The sequence below is a fragment of the Crocodylus siamensis genome, chromosome 5 (genome assembly GCF_052110815.1).
Source record: "Crocodylus siamensis isolate JL-2025a chromosome 5, ASM5211081v1, whole genome shotgun sequence".
Taxonomy (NCBI): domain Eukaryota; kingdom Metazoa; phylum Chordata; order Crocodylia; family Crocodylidae; genus Crocodylus; species Crocodylus siamensis.
In genome coordinates, this window is record NC_143399.1 from 67,535,379 (window position 1) to 67,553,003 (window position 17,625).

The following is a 17,625-nucleotide window of genomic DNA, read 5'->3' on the forward strand; positions in this document are numbered from 1 at the left end:
CCTGATGCTTGGAGTCCTGGTGAGGGGCCATGTACCCCCCCAGGCCTTGGCGACACCCTGTGCGTGACATGTACCTCTCCTCCTCCTCCTTGGGGTCAGATTGTGATTCTGCCTCTGAGGACAAGTTGACAGAAGTCCTGCCTTGGAGGCCAGCATTTCCTTACTCAATTAAGGTACCCCCACCATGGGGGTGGGTAGGTCCCCACCCTGGTAGCAGAGCCTGCTCCTGCCTCTGAGGAACATCCCTGTTGGTTACTCCATTGAGTGCCTCATTGAGTTCCTTGACCAGACCAAGCATCATTGGAAAGCTTCACAACGTATTCATAAATGATTCTCAGAACCTGAGACATTTGTGCTTTCTGCTAAGGCCACAGCAGCGACACTTCACTACACCCCCGGGATGTAGTATTATAGCTTTTGCCTAAGCAAGCTCATGGGTGATGTTGGGCTCCTGCTGCAGGAAGCTTAGGCTGGCAAGCTGTAGGCCCAGTTTTGTCCTATGTGCTTACTCCTCTCTGGTGCTTCCCACTGCTCTTTTGGCTTTGCCTGTCCCCCTTTCTACATCCTTTATGCATAGCTGCTACAGCCTTTAGTTCTCTGTGTCAAAGGCTGCAGCGATCCTGTAAAGCAGATGGCTCCCTTTGATTTTCTGCATCAGAAATGACTGGACATTGCTTTCCTGCAGGAAATGCATACTGATGTAGCCAATCAGACTGACTGGCATGTTGCTTGGAAAGGCCATATGTTCCTGAGTCATGGCACCTCCTTCACCACAGGGGTTGCCGCAGCTGATGCCTGATTCAAGTAGCTCAAGAAGTTTTCCCTGTCCATCTGCTTACTGTTCACCTTGTTTTGGCACAATGTCATCTCCTCTTAATCAATGTCTACACGCCTACTGCCACATGGGAACAGGTCACCTTTTTGAGACCCTAGCTGACCTTTTGCAGGACACAGCTCATGGTGATGACCTTCTCCTCCTGGGTGGGGACTTTAATTGTGTGGTTGACAAGCAGCTTGACTGGAGTGGGCTGGAGACCCACCTGTCATCAGCCCAGCAGCTGCGGACCGCTTTGGAGGCAGTGGACCTCGTTGATATTTGGTGCCAAACAGCTGCCCTGAAAGACCACCTCTGAACATGGTGGGTTATCCCTGCTGGGGATGTCCCAGGTGAGCCCTTTCCACCACTGTCTGTCATCCCGGCTGTGGACAGTCACCTGGGCGGTGAGCCTGGCACTTGTTTCTTCCTGTGCCTTCTGATAGTAATACCAGATCTCACATTGCCATGCTCTCCCAGAAGGCCCTGTTACAGGGTTGGTCAAAAGGACCACATGGGTGGTTCATGTCTGCCATGCCCGCATCCATGCCACTCATCCTGACGTGATGTGGCAGTGGTGCCCAGTGACACTGGCACTCATGCTATCTTGCCCTGAGTGGTACATGCTTTATAAGCTGCCCATTGCCAAAAGGATTGGTGACCATCAGTGGTGATTGCAGCATGGATACTGGCCACTGGGATTCTTGTCTGCCACATAGATCTGGCTGCATCAGCAGCCTGCACCTTTTGTCCCCCAGCTACCACCACTCTGTGCTACCCTTGGTGCTTTGTTTGAGGCACTGGACTTGGACCTCTTGGAGGCTACTTATTTGTTTCCCTTTCTGTACCAGACAGCTGGGGCGGGGGGGCGGGTGTCATTTACCTGGCCAACTTTCTGTTTGGCCAAGCCAAGATGGTCATCCTTAAGAGCCACAGGAACTGGCTCGCTGGGGTGGCTCTGTGCCCTGTGGCTCTTTCAGTTTTTGGTCTGGGTGCACCTGTCGCTGGAATACCAACATGCAGACCTCCAGCAGACAGTACCCACCTTGCAGGCATGTTGAACAATTCAGAGTGTGCTCTGCAGTGTTGAGGGTTGCCATTTAGTCCTCATGCTGTGATACTGCTCACCCCTTTCCAGGGTACTGGCAGGGGTCTTAGTGGGTTGATGTTGTACCAGATGTTTTTGTCCGTAGACTGTGAGGGCAGGCCTTGCAGGCTGTAGCCCCAGGCTCTGTCTGTTGTACCTGGGCCCCCATGTGGGCCACCCTTTATTGTACTCCTATTCCTCCAATAAACGTTTATAAAAAGTAAAAAAAAACCCAGTCTGTCTTTCTCTCTCTCGTTCTTTCTCTCTCTTTTTAAAGATGTGCATTAATGTTTCTATTACAGGCATTATTGTCCTCCAGATGTATCCTGCTGCATTATGTTAATTAACTTTGCATCTAGGATAGCAGCTATGAACCATTTTTATGAACATCATTCCTCCATTGGGATCATTCAGGAATCTCCTTTATTTGACTTTCATGGATCATCAAATGACTGTAGATAAACTGGTTTGTAGTATCATGAAGAGTAAATATCCCTCTTTCTCTTACTTGTTAATCAAAGCAGTAATGTTTTCTAAGATAATTTGAATTCAGTTGCTTTAATGGTAATTATGTTAGAATTAGTTAACACAATGGCACTGGTTATAACTAGATCTACAGTAGAACGTAACAAAATGCCCTTTAAGGAAGTTTTTGGAAACTTTGTTTAGTAATGATAACCATAAACATTTTCCTACACTCTCAACCATTTTGCGAGTATTTTAGTGTTACTTCCATTTACTTTTGTATGTATCTACTTCTTACATGGTTAGCAAGTTTTCCTTCATAGGCACAATCTCAGAATAAGAATATATAAAGCTAGCATGAGACAATTTAGGATGAGAGAAACAAAATAAAAATTTGGTATAGTATAAAGGTACTAGTACTACTTCTCATTAAAAAAAAAAGAAGAGGTTTTTGAAACATATAGGGAAACTTCCCTGATGCTTTATAAATATCACTGCCATGGCAACTAACTTTCCTTTTTAGATCATCTGATATTGAGCAGGCTTATTCCTGAAATGTCAAAAAACTGCTTCACAGAAACATATAGTCCTGACTACATATAAGCATACAAAAAGACTACATAATATTTTGGGGCTGTTTGTTGTAGCTGTGTTCTTCCCAAAGAACCTTGTCTACATAATATTTTGCACATCTGTGATACCTTTCCAACCAAGAAGACAGGAGGAATGACCAATCTCTGTTCACAAGAGAAAGTTAAATAATTTGCAGGAAGCAAAAAGTATACAGAAGAGGTTACAATCTCTTTAAGATTCCAGCTAATCCTGGGACCCTATGTATATGAACTGCTGGTTTCTCAAATGAAAACTTCTCCTTTTGGCTCCAAAATGACCACTCATAATTCCCCAAGAGGAAAAGGAATCCATGCTGAAAGTAAGCCCCATGTACCAGTAACTAGGTAAATCCTAGTTTTACTCTGGAGTCTATTTCATAAAAATGACTAAACTGTGAAAGCACCCACGTGTGATATTGGTTTTTGGGGGGGGGGGGGGGGGGTCTACCCAACTCAGAGGTAGCCAGCTGATTCTATGGGCAGACTGCAGGGCTGGGTGTGATTTTTGAGGCCTTATCATGGCTGGCTCCCCATCCCTCTGACTGGCTGGGGGGCCCTATGACTCTGCCCCTCAACTTTGTGTGGCTGAGAGGGACCTGCCCCTCACCGCTGATTGGTGGAGAGGAGTGGGGCCACATGACAGGCAGCCCTCTCAGCCAATCAGCAGTGAGGGGTGAGGCAGCAGCCCCTGGTCCCTCCCCATAGTGCCATGAGGACTTTTGCTGCCTCCCTCTGGGAGCCAACATTTTATTTTCTGTAAAGTGTTTTTCGTTTTTTTCCCCAGATTTTGTGGACATTGCCAACTTTCACAGGCAATACTGGATTTCATGTTTTCTGTGAAACTGCAGTTTTGATAGGTCTCTACATATAGGCAGATGAGGATTATTAATCACCATTTTATAAATGAGGGGAGGGTGAACAGTGATGTAGAGAGGCAAAGTAAATAGCCAAAGGCTGAGGCAGTACTATTTATAAGTCTAAATTTCTTCATACCTAGTTTTGTGATTCATGTCTTCCTCTTAACTAAAGTTCAGCACAGATGAGCCACTGAACAATTTGAAGTTTTTCAACTCGAAATTGTGTTGGGCGCATTCTGAAATTGTATAGAACAGGAGTGGCCAACCTGTGGTATGTGTGCCATAGGTGGCATGAACAGCCTTAGTGTGTGGCGTGTGGCAGCTCAGGGAGGAGGTAGGTAGTACAGCAGCAGAAAGCAGAGCAGTAGATTGGACAGGGGAAGGGGACCAGAATAACACTAGGAGGGTGTGTGCTAATTTGTGGCATGCCTGCCAAAAAAGGTGCCTTCCCCCCGGTATAGGTAACGCAAAACTGTTAAAACCAATCCACAATAAAAAGTCTTTGTTAATGATTATCTAGTATTCAGGTTCACTTTAGCTCCAAGTAGACATTACACTTAGATCAGCCTAACTGGGGTTGGTCTGATCTAAGTGCTGAACTGTACTATGTTCAGGGAGTTTGGATGGGGCAAAAATGACTGTCTCAATCTAACTTAGTTTACTCATGTTCAGACCTGACACTGAGATCAACTAGAGTTAGGCTGATCTAAGTGCCAATCTGTACATCTGTTTGGGGTGGTTAAATCAGGTAGGCTAGATTGGCTGACTCAAATCTAATTTAGTTCACTTGAGTGACACACTAAGTTAGATTGGCCATGAGCTAGTGCCATCTACCAAATATGTGTACAAGTTTGGAACCCCTGGGGCTGTGGTTTCCCTACCTCCCCTTACTGACTTGGCTACTGTTTAGCCTCCTGGCCCTCTCAGTCCCTCCACCCCCAAATGGAAACCCATCCCCACCTGCAGACTTACTAACCCCCCTGTGAACTCACCAAGCCCCTCCCATCCTATCAGCTCCTCCTGCCCCAACTTAGATAATGTTCCTAGTGTGGTTTCTGGCACCTGCAAGCATGTGTACAAGCAAGACCCAATCTACCATCATGTGGCTTAAAGTCCTGGGAATATCTGCATTTGTCTCCCAAACATGCACACATTTGGAGAGCAGCCCAGGGTAGAGAGAGCCCTGTTTCTTGGTCATGCCCCCTTCCCCAACCCAGACTTGGATATCTTTAGCCCACCAACCCACATCCCTGCTTTGACCCACCAACCCCCACAATCCTGCCAGCCCCCCCAACCTCCTGCACAGAACCACTAGCTCCCCCAATCCTAACTGCCCCTTGCCTACCTTGACTTAAATCATGTTCCCTGTATAGCTTCCAGCACCAGTGAATATGTGCACAAAAGGAATCTGATCTATGATCATGCCACTTAAAGTAAGCTGTGTGATTGTAGACTGGGCCCTGATAATGTCTGCATGTGCCCTTTGTTAGTGCCTTTTAGGATGAACGGTATGCAAGGCTTGAAAACATTAATGCAGCTATACTAATAGAAGATTGCTGAGGTATCCAGTTATGCACAAACAGTTGCACAGCAGTATATTGATACTAAGAAATATCAGTAATTTCTGACAGCCACTACGTTTGAGAAACACAGAGAAAAATACTAGTCCTATTGACATCAATGGAAGTTTTACAAGAGACTGAAAATGGTTTATCATATTTATACAATTATTTGGGTTAGCACTAAGGGTCACCTTCAACTGGCCTGACCTACATTAAAAGTTCTTTCCCATCTAGGTTACTTTATGGAGATGCATGTAAGTTTTACAGTTAGGTTTCCAAATAATTGAATGGGTGGTATGCTGAAGTGCATTGTACTGAACCCATGTGCTACTTACAAGAGCACAAATTTTAAGTGTATATGTAGTTACGTACTTCACACAATATTACAGTGGGGATTTCTATGTAATTAACACACTAAATTAACATTCTCCAACATGTGCCTCATTAACAGAATAACAAAATAGATATTTAACTGTGTACTTTTTCACTGCGATAAATTACAGAAAAGGCTTTACTGTATCACGTTCAAACTAGCTGTGAACAGTAAAGCTTAGGAGTCTTTGGATATGGTTATCATTTCAGACCATTCTAGTTAGGGAAGACCATAAGCATCATAGGACATGTTAATATTTCTCTTTAGTCCCAGCCCAAACCCACCAACAATCAATATCAAAAACCACTTAGCTTGTCCTCTCATGCTGGCAGTCCAGCCTGCCCACAAGTTCTTTGAAATCCAGTGCTAAAAGTTGAGTCTTCTGGTAGCACGTTCAGAGCTCACTTTGGTGCTCTAGGCCATAAACACAAGATGTCTCTCATATCTTGTTATACCTGACTTGCACCTCTTTTGAGCCCCACTTCCTGTCTCTATAGCCTCTAATTAGAACCAACCATAGAAAAAGAAACCAATCATGGAAAACCTAATTCCTAGAAGGGTTTTGTGAAAGTAACAGGAAGCTTTGAGTTCCTTTCTAGGAATTAGTTTGTCTACTTTTCTCTTCTCCTGTGTTCTGCGCGCATCTGTGTAAAGTAACATAGATTGAAACGAACATTTTACATAGGTCAGGCCAGTTGAGGGTGACCCTCTGGGCTGATCCTAAATAGCTAATAGATATAATCATAATGGTATCATAAATCAGTCATGGTCAGTTCTAGTATTTGAGTTTGGATCAATATCTAAGTTGAAACACATTTTAAAGACTTTTTGGAGAGATTGTGTGTGTCTGTGTTTGTGGGAAGGGGGATAAAGACTGATTGCTTATTGTTTTAGATGCATGCGTTTGGTGCAGTAAGAAAATACTTTTTTGGGACACTTTAGTCACATTGCTGGAGTCTTCTTAAAGTGGAGATGACTTGTGAAAATAATCTGCAATCTCCTTTGAAAAATATTTGCTTGAGGCAATGTATAGAGGTATACAAAACATTCCACCTGACATGAATAAGTCTTAGTAGTGACTGTTAATGTAGACTTAATTGAAGTGACACACTGAGCTCCTTTTGTGAACAGGATGTTATTTTTAACACAGCTTTAGTTGTATGATAATCCATTATTTTCCCCCCTATTATCTAATTAAAAATACACTGTAATAAGAGAGAATTAGTGTGGCACTTTCAAAAGGGTCTTATCATGCATTATAGAGCAGCAGTTAGAAGCCCCCAGTTTAAGGTTGTAAACCAACTTCCTGCATAATCCAGTTTTGATACTTTCAACATCTAAATTTCATTAAGATATTCATCTTAACTGGCTTAATTATCATAGTAGATAGTTTTGTTCTTTATTATGTATATTTTTTCTTTTAAAAATATACTCTGAAATATTTTATATATTGTGAAATAGAAAAATGCAGCACTGTAACTATCATTCCATAGCTGAGATGATCAGAAGGAACGGAGAGACTTATATGGAGTGCAGAAGTCCAGAGTTTAGGAATTCCATGGCCATTATTCAATTCGGATTTGGCCTGAATCGGGGACAGTTATTTGATTCGCTGATTCAGATCACTGTCTCTGATTCGATTTGGCTGAATCTGAAGATTTGATGCTGATTCAGACATAGACACAGCTTTAAATGTTTTTTCTACATACCTCGAGGTACCAGCATGGCTCATAAACACTGTGATGCTAGGGTGGATGGACAGTCCCAGAGAAGTGTGGGGGTCCCCCCATGTGCTCGGCAGTGAACCTGGAAGTGGACTGGAAGTACTTCTGGTCCATTTCTGGGTCCATTGGGGAGCATGCATGGGGACCCCTGTGCTCCCCCCTGGCTCAGCGATTGGCTGCAGGGGGACCCGGAGTGCTCCCCAGACCCAGGAGGCACTAGTCACCAAGCTGGGGGGGTGTGGCTGGGCCCCCCCAGCACACTCTCAGGTGCACCTGAAAGTGGACCGGAAGTGCTTCTTGTCCACTTCTGGGTCTGCTGCCAAAAGTGCTGGGGACCCCCCTGAGCTTTTGTGGGACACTCTATGCACCCCAGCATTGCAACATTCACGAGCTGCCTGGTACCTAGAGGTATGTAGAAAAAACATTTAAAGCTGTGTCTGTGTCTGAATCTTTCTAAATCTCTCCAAATTGATTTGGAGGGTTCCAATTCAATTCTGATTAGAGGGTCCTCTGATTCAATTCTGATTTGGAGATATGGCCACTGAATTGGGCCGAATCTCTGTCAAATCGAATCAGGGACCAAAGCTTCACACAGCCCTACTGCCCTACTGTCTAATCCATCAAAGCACTTAAGCATGCTGCCTATGAGCATGTGTGTAATATCAGTGAAGGCAATGTGAAAATACACAAACTTAAGTATGTTCTGAAGTGATTTGATGAATTATGGGTCTATTACAGCAACTCTATATGCCAGCTCTATAACAATTATCTTGGAGCTCAGAAGCTGTTTGGTTAGCTATGACTTGTGTGTCATTTCACACACTGTAAATTCTGTACTGAAGAAGTTTGTGTGTAAAAAATTTACTATGTTATGTCTGCACGATACGGTTTGTAAATTCAGCTGCAGCAATAGCTTAAAATTGTACTAATTCTGCCAACAATGGTAAAGAATGAACCTGGGGCTGCTCTAACTTATGCACCGCTATGTATATAGCTTTAGGACCTGTAGACTGTGGAAACTGCCTTTTTTTCACCAGAATATTTCCTCTGTACTAGAGGGCCAGAAGAAGATATGGTGTAGAAGTTATTCCATAGCAAATCAGGTTCCCCAAATATATTGGAGGACCTAAGTCTGCAGTTATTGTGGGGGAACCTCAAATTTTGTGTACAGGCCAGAGATGGAGCAGCACAGCAATTATCTGTATTTCCTGTTTTTTTTAGCACCAGCATAGTTATATATGTGCCCATTATACATTGCTGATTGAACCTGAGTGTCATAATAAACATTCTTACCTTGAGCTAAAATCTTTCCATAACTGAGAGGAAGGAATGATATGTGATATCTATATAAAGCAAAGGAAAACAGGTTTGTAATGGATGTATTCAAAAGGAAAGTATTCATAGGCACAAAGGGGCTGAGAAGTGCCTCTTTTTTTCATTAGCTCATTTTATGACTCATTACAGTCTGCTTGTTAATCCCTCCTCCCACTTGAATGCTTTTGTTCTACCGCTTACCAGATCATCCTTTCTACCACATTTCTCTTGTTTGTAGCTACTCCCTATAACATCTCTTTGCTCTTTTAGCAGCCCTGCTCCATTCCTTTTGATTCGGTTAGTCTATATGGTGCATCTCCAACCTCCCTTCCACTTTAAGCAGGCTGGAGTTTACCTATGGGGTTTTGTTCCTATCAGTTATTAGCCCAAGCATGTCTGCTTCCTTTTCAGATCTGACAAAAGATATTTTGTGGCCAAAACCTTGTCTAAAATCTCTCTCAACTATGTAGTTGGTCCAATAAAAGATATCATCATTAAAAAAAAAAAAAGAGAGAAAATTCATTGCCCCTCACTTTTCAATATATTTTTGTCAGTTTAACATTATAATAATGTTGAACTAGAACAATTCACTTGCTTATCAACCATGATTTTAATTCTGATTTAAAGTGTTTTGTCTGTGAATATGTTAAATCACTCGTGCATAAAGGTGGGAAAACTTTGGGTGCAGGTGATACAGACTAAGTAAAATTTTTTTCCAGTCATTTTATAGCATCAGCATCATTCCCTGAAGTTCATAGTTTGTTAATTAAAAATACTATAAATGGACATACAAGGAAAATTCTGTTACTTGGGTAATAAAATTAATTTTATTTTATACTCCCAATTCTCCCTGTTTTTCTTCAACAGATCTGGTGAGGTCCTCAGTATTAGCATAATTAGTTAGAACTAAATAATGTCCTATATTCCTAGCAATTGTTGGAAGCTAATAAAATTATCCCTTCAATTTCAATGTTGCAATTCTGTTTATTTTACTATTTCTATTACAACAAGTTTTTGGTGACAGGAGAAAAAGAAGGAATTAAGGCTTCAATTATATACTGAATTATTCATGTCTAAATCATGTCCAAAGAAATGTGGTCTTAGTGGAAGAATATTTTTCTGACTCAAGACCTCTATACAGGAGCTATGTATTCCTTGTTTCTCTATACGTATCCATGTCTCTACCCAATATAAATCCTACAATCTAGAGAAGATAAAGGTATACTAGATCAACTATTGCAGTTCTGTGTTAGTGAAGGTTTTGCAATACAAAAACCATTGTAATCTGCAGGTAGTCCCACTTAATAGTGAACAGAATTTGATGCTAAATACTTAATTAATTGCCTACATAGGAGTATTTACTTCTAGATATCTTTATTGCTAGGTCTTGTTCAGGCACATGCAGTCTTGAGTGAGCTTCCTAGCCATTAATTTACTAGATATAGTAGTTAACAAGTGATGTGGCCACGTTGGTCCACAAAGTATGTGAGGCAAGGATTTCTTCAGGTATCTTTTATTGGACCAAACATGTAATTGGGAAAGAGTTAGACAAGCTGGTCCAATAAAAGAAATCCTTGCCTCTTGCACATTTACTAGACAAAGACAGGCACAGAAAGTCAGAGTATAAATTATATTGCATGAACAAGTAAAATATTCAGCTGAAATAGCAAAGTCCAAAATAGCTGTTCAAAAATAGAAAAAAAACTACACTCCTCAGTTACTGCTCACTTTAATCACAAATGGTACATTTCCAATTATCAGAATTTACCAATATGCACAGAAAACATTTGCTGTTGCATTTTGAAAAACAGTAACATTTCTGTTATCCAGTACTTCACTAACCGGAATACACTATTAACTGGAGTTTCCAGCCGGCCAGCCAGACACAGGGGGTGGAGGGACAGAAAGCTTGCATGCTGTTGCCACCACCCACCACCCTGTGCTGCCGCTGCTCCATGTGTGCCCCACCCCCCACACTCTGGGTTATCTGAAAATCCTGCCAGGTTATTTCAGCTAACCAGAGTTTTTACATAACTGGCAGTCCCCTTACCCTGAAGATGCCAGATAACAGAGATTTTATTGTATATTGTAAGTCTCCTTTGCTATGCCCAAAACACACAGATCCCAGTAAAAAACTGTAACCACTTTTGAGATGTATTTCAATAAGCTTATGAAAGGGACTATATGGCTTTGTTGCCTGTGATGGCAAGGGTCTGAACCTGATGACCCAACCTGTCTCTTTCAGTCATGGGCTCTTATATTCTTCCTAAAATGAAGCATTCACTTTGTGTTCATCTTTCTTTTTGAGGTCCATTTCCTGACTTAAAGCCCAATGCTTGTTGTCAGAGTTCTCCTCTATATGCTTCTTTGGCAAGGCATATATTATAGTGCTTATTACAAAATGGATACTAGCAAAATAGATTATGAGAAAGCAAGTTGTTAGGAGCCTTCAAGGCCTATATATATACACACATAGAAATCTGATACACAATACATACATACATACATAAATATAGATATAATCTGATATACAATACCTACATATATAGATATCTATAGACATTGTGTATCAGATTTCTGTCTTCCATTTCTGCTACAAACTTTTTGGATCATGCTTGTCACACTTGTCTGAAAAGAGCCTAATATATATTTGGTTACACATGTGTTCATCATCTTTTGTGATTAATGCACGAGCTTTCATTATACTAGTGAAGTAAAAGGTAGAGCACAAGTTGGAGATTTTTAATCACATGCTGATGGTGTATTCAGTGGATAAATTGAAGTGTGATGTGTTTTCCATTTTGCTCAGGGACATGCCATATGGTACAAAATACTGCAATTCTCACACATTTTGCATAAGGAATTTACATGCTTTTCTGCCTGTCGAAGAGTTAATCTGATAAGTATAAAATATGCCAGATTTTCAGTATCAGATTCTGCTTTAGTGGATGCATTTTTGCACCCATAAATAATTACTCTTAGAATTTTTCTCTGGCAATGAATTCCTGGAACTAGGATTAGTAATTATATCTATGAGCAAACATGAAGACTGCTTGAGACTTGGTTGAAAATCTGGTCCCAGGTATTTCATGAAAAATATTGCTCAAATTAATTATCTTGCTGGTTGAATGTATGGATAAAGGAATCTAGTTATATGCCTGTGCAAATAGGGAAAAAAAAGAGCCCTGTACTCACTGGCTGCAGCAGCGGTAATTGACAGCATGGGGCAGTGGGGATCACTCCTCCCCACCCTGCTTGGCACCCACACGGCAGGTGCCTCATGGTGTGGGTGGAGCGTGGCTTGGCAGGGTGCCGTGTGCTGCCAGGGACCTGGGACTGCTGCAGCTGAGTGCTGCTAGGCTGCGGCTGACTGCTGGAGCCACCTTAGTTCCCAGGCAGTGTATAGCATCCTGCTGAGCCACGCTGCACCCTCGCTATGGCACAGGTGCTGAGCAGGATGGGAGGCTGGGCAGGGTGGGGGGATGGGGCTGGGCAGGGCAGCCATGGGAGCTTCTCCTCTGGCTGTGCTTGCCTCTGCCCCAGCAGGGGGAGCCGTGGGGGCTATGTCCTGCGGCTGCTTGCCCAGCCAGCGTGGGGTGAGAGGAGGGGGCACAATGAAGGTGCAGCTTGCTCCGGGAGGAAGCAGGGCATAGCCCCCACTCCCAGTGCTGATGTGCCCACTGGGGGAGCAGGGGCTCTGCCCTGCTGCTGCTTGCTAGTTGGTATGGGGCACATGGGAAACAGGCACGGTAGCACTGGAAGTGGGAGCTATGCCCTGCTGCTGCTCGCCCTCTTCTGCCTGGAGCGAGCTGTGCCCGCATCCTGGCCCCCACCCCCATCTCCAGCTGGGCAAGCAGCAGCAAGGCAGAGTCCCCACTCCCAGCACTGCTGCATCCGCATCCAGAGCCCCCCTGGATAGGCAGCTTGTCCCAGCCCTGGTCCCGGTCCCAGCCCCAATTCCTCCCTCCCTTGTCTCTTCTTTCTCCCCCTCCCCCCACAACCCTAATAGATTTACCTGCCTGTTTAGTCTATGGCCGAATCTCCGAATTAGCCAAATCTTTTCTGAAGCTTTTCTGAATTGATTTGGAGCTTTGACTTGGTCTCCCAATTTGATTCAGATTCAGAGATTTGGTCCCCAAATCAGACTGAATCTCCTCTGAATTGAATCAGCTACCGAAGCTTTGCACTGCCCTACTAGTTAGATCAGTGGCCTAATATGTATAAAAGTCCAATAACAAATTTGCACACGCCAGGTACAGATATTACACTTTTACAAGTATAAGCCATCAGAAACTGGTCTGTACCCATAACAGAAGTTCAGCACACTTTGACTGGTTTAAAAATGGCAGAACCTGGTCTAAGGTTTGTCCCCTGCCAACAAAGGGCGAATGTATGTTCTGTTTGCTGCTGATTTAAACTATGCCACTTACAGAAAACCATGTAACTTGCATTGATTCTGTCTCAGGCTTTTTGAATGTCTGTACCTAGCCATAGTGAAGGGGTCAGCAACCTCTGACTTACGTGCCAGATCTAGTCTTCCAGGTGATTTAATTCAGCCCATGAATTCGGATATCAGCAGTATTTTGTTGATAGAACAATTTGGGGGCATTTTGGTGGCAGGGGGAATTTTACAGAGGGTTGCACATGCAGCAGCAGCAGCACAGCAAGAAGCAGCACCAGGACTAGCCCACCTTGGGATTGAGCTGCATTATTTCAGCCTGCAGCGTCAAAAAGGTTGCTAACCCCTGACATGTTGCCTTAGAGTTATCAGCAAGATATAGACACACACCCATGGTTCCCATACTACCTCATATTAAAGCATAAGATCAATTCATATGAGAGGCCAATGAATTGGGTTAAACTGAGGCTTTTTATGAATTTACAAGAACATTATACTGCATATCTGTATAATGCACCTCTTGGAAGAAGATGCTGCAAGCCAGGCATATGCATGAGTTGCACCCTTTTTTAGTATTAAAGACATGTGGATCTACAACTAGAATTGAGTCCCTCATTAGCAGTAGGGAAACAACGTTGATTTGGCAAACCAATTCAAACTATTTTTGTGCGTTAATTTTAAAATTATACTAGTGCAGACTGTGATCATGCAAACAAAGTAAGGCCAAACCAAGAGTTGGGTTGGAAAGTTAATGTAGTACAGCAGTACAGTAATTGAGGCTGGTGCTGCACTGTACCCTTTGGTTCAGGGCTGGGGGTTCAGTATGTGGATGTAATTATTATAACTTAAATAGCACCTTAAACGCAAATCATTTTAAAAACATGCAAAGAAGCATTAACTGTATTCAAAAAAAATGTACAGTATGTTGCTAGAAGTGCATTTTTTCAGGTGAGGGTTAAAACAGAGGTAAGAACTACATGTGGTCATTGAAAGATCATCTTTTCCAAGAAGTGTCAGTTCTGGCCATTTAAAAAGAAAGTGTAATTACATTCTGCTTCCCCAAGTCTCCCAGAGGCTTCAATGAGAACAGCTGAGTGTTGTTAAAAAAAATTTCTCCATGCATATATGTGTCTGTGACCTATATCTATATATAGAGTGCACATGGAAGCACACACATTCTTGGAGTATTGTTGCACAATTTATACTTAGAATTTCCATGCACTGCAGTTCTCTTAAAGTATGCACACTTGAAAACATAAAGTTTGAAGAAAACTGTGAAGAAAAATTGTTTTCCATTGAATGCAGATCTAAAATTGTATTTTCATTGAAGGCAAGTTGACCTAGATAGTGAAATGTAGAAAAGGTATCTAAAGGTAAGGAGCTAGCTAAGTATGCATTCTGTGTACTTCCAGATGAGCAACACGAAATCGAAATACAGATGAACTGATTAACGTATGATATTCATTTTACTTTAGCATTGGGTGGCAGAGTCTCTCATAAGCAAACGTGCAAAACATGTCTTCTGAGAACTTTTACAAAATCTCAAGTGCATAATGACAGTTAAAGTGCATCCTTTCTAATAATGACATGGTTTACATTTGGTCTGTACTAATAAACTTTAAGACAACTTAAATTCCACATTTTAAATTAGAAATCCACTTAATTATAAGTAATCTTCAGCTCTGTATGCCACCTGTATTTGCATTTATATTCTGCAGTGAGACTGCAATATAATTTTCTGTTTATTGTCATGGGTATGCTTCTACTGTAAATCTACAATTTTATGTAGACAATACTGGCACATGGCCAAACCCATGATTAAGTATCTTATACAGCACACCAAAAGAAAATGTTAGTATGAGTAACAGTTGTTCCACAGGCAGGGCTAGAATGTTAGCCTGAACAAGTATTATCTGTTTACTTGTATTGACACCCTTCGTATGGGCTCTTTTAGAAACAAAACTGAGAAAAATGTTCTCCCTCCCTGCCCCAGCATTTCTATGGGTATTTACTAGTTTACTGGAAAACTATTTATTAGTTTACTGGCTTTTATTTTACTTCAGAGTAGAGAAGCTATCAAAATAATTTAGTTTACAAAACTGTAATCTATCCAACACAAAGGAACAAGAGTCCAGGTAGAATATATTGATCTTAAAAATGCTGCCTGTGTAGATTGTTTTCCTTCATAGGCTATTACTATTGGTAAAATATTTACACTGCACATGCCAAATATTGTTTGGAAATGAACACATGTGCTGTTATTACTTTTTGATTTTCTTTGTCTTTGAAACACTGCTGTGGTGTTGGGTTGCCTCAACTTTTCTCTCTCTTTCTTGTTGTCACATACACTAATTGGCCTAATAACAGGCAAAACCAAGAATTTATTACACCTTGGGCAATACTTAAAACAAACTTTATTTGCTGGAGCGGCACTTTTTATCTACTTGCTGCTGTATATTTTGACACTCCCTCTAGGTGCTAAATTTGACTTTATTAAAAGTTAAATCACCAAACTCTCTTTTTGTGATTGCTGCTGCTTTTGCATTTTCTGAGGCAGACTTGTATTGTACATATATAAACATTTCATTTTAATGAAGCTTTAGGAGATACCAATTTAAGCCATGACTATAAGTTCTTCATTACTGTCAATCCAAAAGCTGCATGAATAAAAAAATAATAAAAATAAACCCACAATCCTCCCTAATACTTTGAAAAAGTAGCCTTGGGATAATAACAGTGATGACCTGAGAGAATAATGATAGGAGCTGGGAGCTTAAATACTGTGTGGTGGGGTGGTCCTTGGAGTTTTGTACATTTTTCTAAATATCTAGATATTTTTGGGTTGGTTCGCAAAAGAAAAAAAAGTGTTAGACCTCACTGCAAACTGCATTCTGCCTTTTAATTTACATTTTATTCATATAGGAGATGGTAAAATGATCAAGGAAAGCGTTTTCTTTAAATAGTCTTTAAAAAACGGCAATGCAAATCCCCTGAAATTGTTTATGCAGTAATTTTTATTCTTTTAAATTTTCCAGTGTTAAAGCAACAAGAAAACATTTAGAATGTCCTTTGGTGGAATCTTATTACACTTGTTATATATGTAAACTGATATTCTTTGATGCCAGCACGTTGCCCATACAGAGAAATCTCTGCACAATTAAATGAAAGGAAAAAAAGGACCAAATAAAAAGTAATATTTTTTCATATCTGATTAGAATTAAATACAATAACAAATTGTCTGGTAACACAAATTGGCAATAATACAAAAAATCTACATTGTACATTAGTTCAAGAAAAATAACTTCATTTGAATACAAAAGGATAAATACACTTTTGTCCTATAGCCACTCTTGTACAATAGGTGAACACAGCATCTTAATGATGCAGTGCTGCTAAGATATACAAGGATATGACTGGCTTGAGTTTTATTGAGGGGGCTGTTACACGTGTGCATCACTAACATCAGACAAAGAAATCTTTCAACCAACAAGGGTTACAGAGCAACGTTCACTAAAGCACAGGTTGGAAAGGATTCAGGGACTGAAGCAGGCCAATATGGCAGCTTGAACAGATTTCCTTATACCCACAATGCACTGACAGCAAAGAATGCCTCTATTTGGTTGGTCCACACACTGGGCAGAGGTACAGTAGCGCACCATACTGGAGTAGCAAATGTTTTTATTTTCCATTTTGGGGGCTGTCAAAGCCTTTTCAATCCTGTGTAAGCTTTGCAGCTGGCATTGTGATTTGCAGTAATAGAATTGGCAGCTGCCAACTTGTTTTGAGTCAGAAATTAACAGTCTTGACTCAGAGCGCTGTCCACAATTAATATGGCTTAGTTCAGTTAGGCCTTCTTACTTTATATGTGGTTTTTTTCTGTTTCTTTTTTATTTTAGTAGCAAATGCTTGGATTCTATTTTGCTTTCATGTGGCACATTCCATTTGAAGCAGTCTGAACAACGATGCCATCGACCATATGGGGTCTAGAATATGAAAAGTCCAGTTACTCCTAGTAGAGCAGTCAGCAGTAATAGAGGGCCATGTGATACTGCCCTCTGGGCCGAATTTTGGTTGCAGCCTCCTGGATCCCTTTCACACTTCAACTTCTCGCATAAAATGCCAGTATAAGCTGGAGGGCACTGGCATCGCACGTTGTTGATGCATGTTCCTCCATTCTGGCAATGTAGTAGTTCATTGTCGCATACATTTTCTGCAGGATTGAGGGAAAAGAAAAAGAATAGCAGAATAAACTTAAGTTCCACTGTTAAAGACAGTTTATAACCAAAAATAAATTTATTGGCTTCCCCCCCATTTTGAAATGGAAGCAAGATATGCATTTCCAGTTTCTGAACAACTGCAGTTGAGCCTTTTTTATATTAGGGATTTTTTCATATATGTTCTTTAATCTTAGAGAACATT

The 17,625-nt window shown here is 41.4% G+C and overlaps 1 protein-coding gene across 8 annotated transcripts in view; it reads right to left on the reverse strand.

Moving 5' to 3' along the window:
- Positions 1–14,660: 14,660 nt before the first annotated feature.
- NTNG1 (netrin G1) overlaps positions 14,661–17,625 on the reverse strand; it is a 304,356-nt gene continuing 301,391 nt past the window's right edge. For 4 of the 8 annotated variants that reach the window (XM_090048807.1, XM_090048806.1, XM_090048809.1 and 1 more), the window contains one exon: positions 14,661–17,416. In XM_090048807.1, coding sequence (XP_089904933.1) covers positions 17,190–17,416 — 227 coding nt within the window. In that variant the 3' untranslated portion in view covers positions 14,661–17,189. The remainder of the gene's footprint in view (positions 17,417–17,625) is intronic. The other 4 variants (XM_090048808.1, XM_090048812.1, XM_090048811.1 and 1 more) reach the window with 2 other exon arrangements.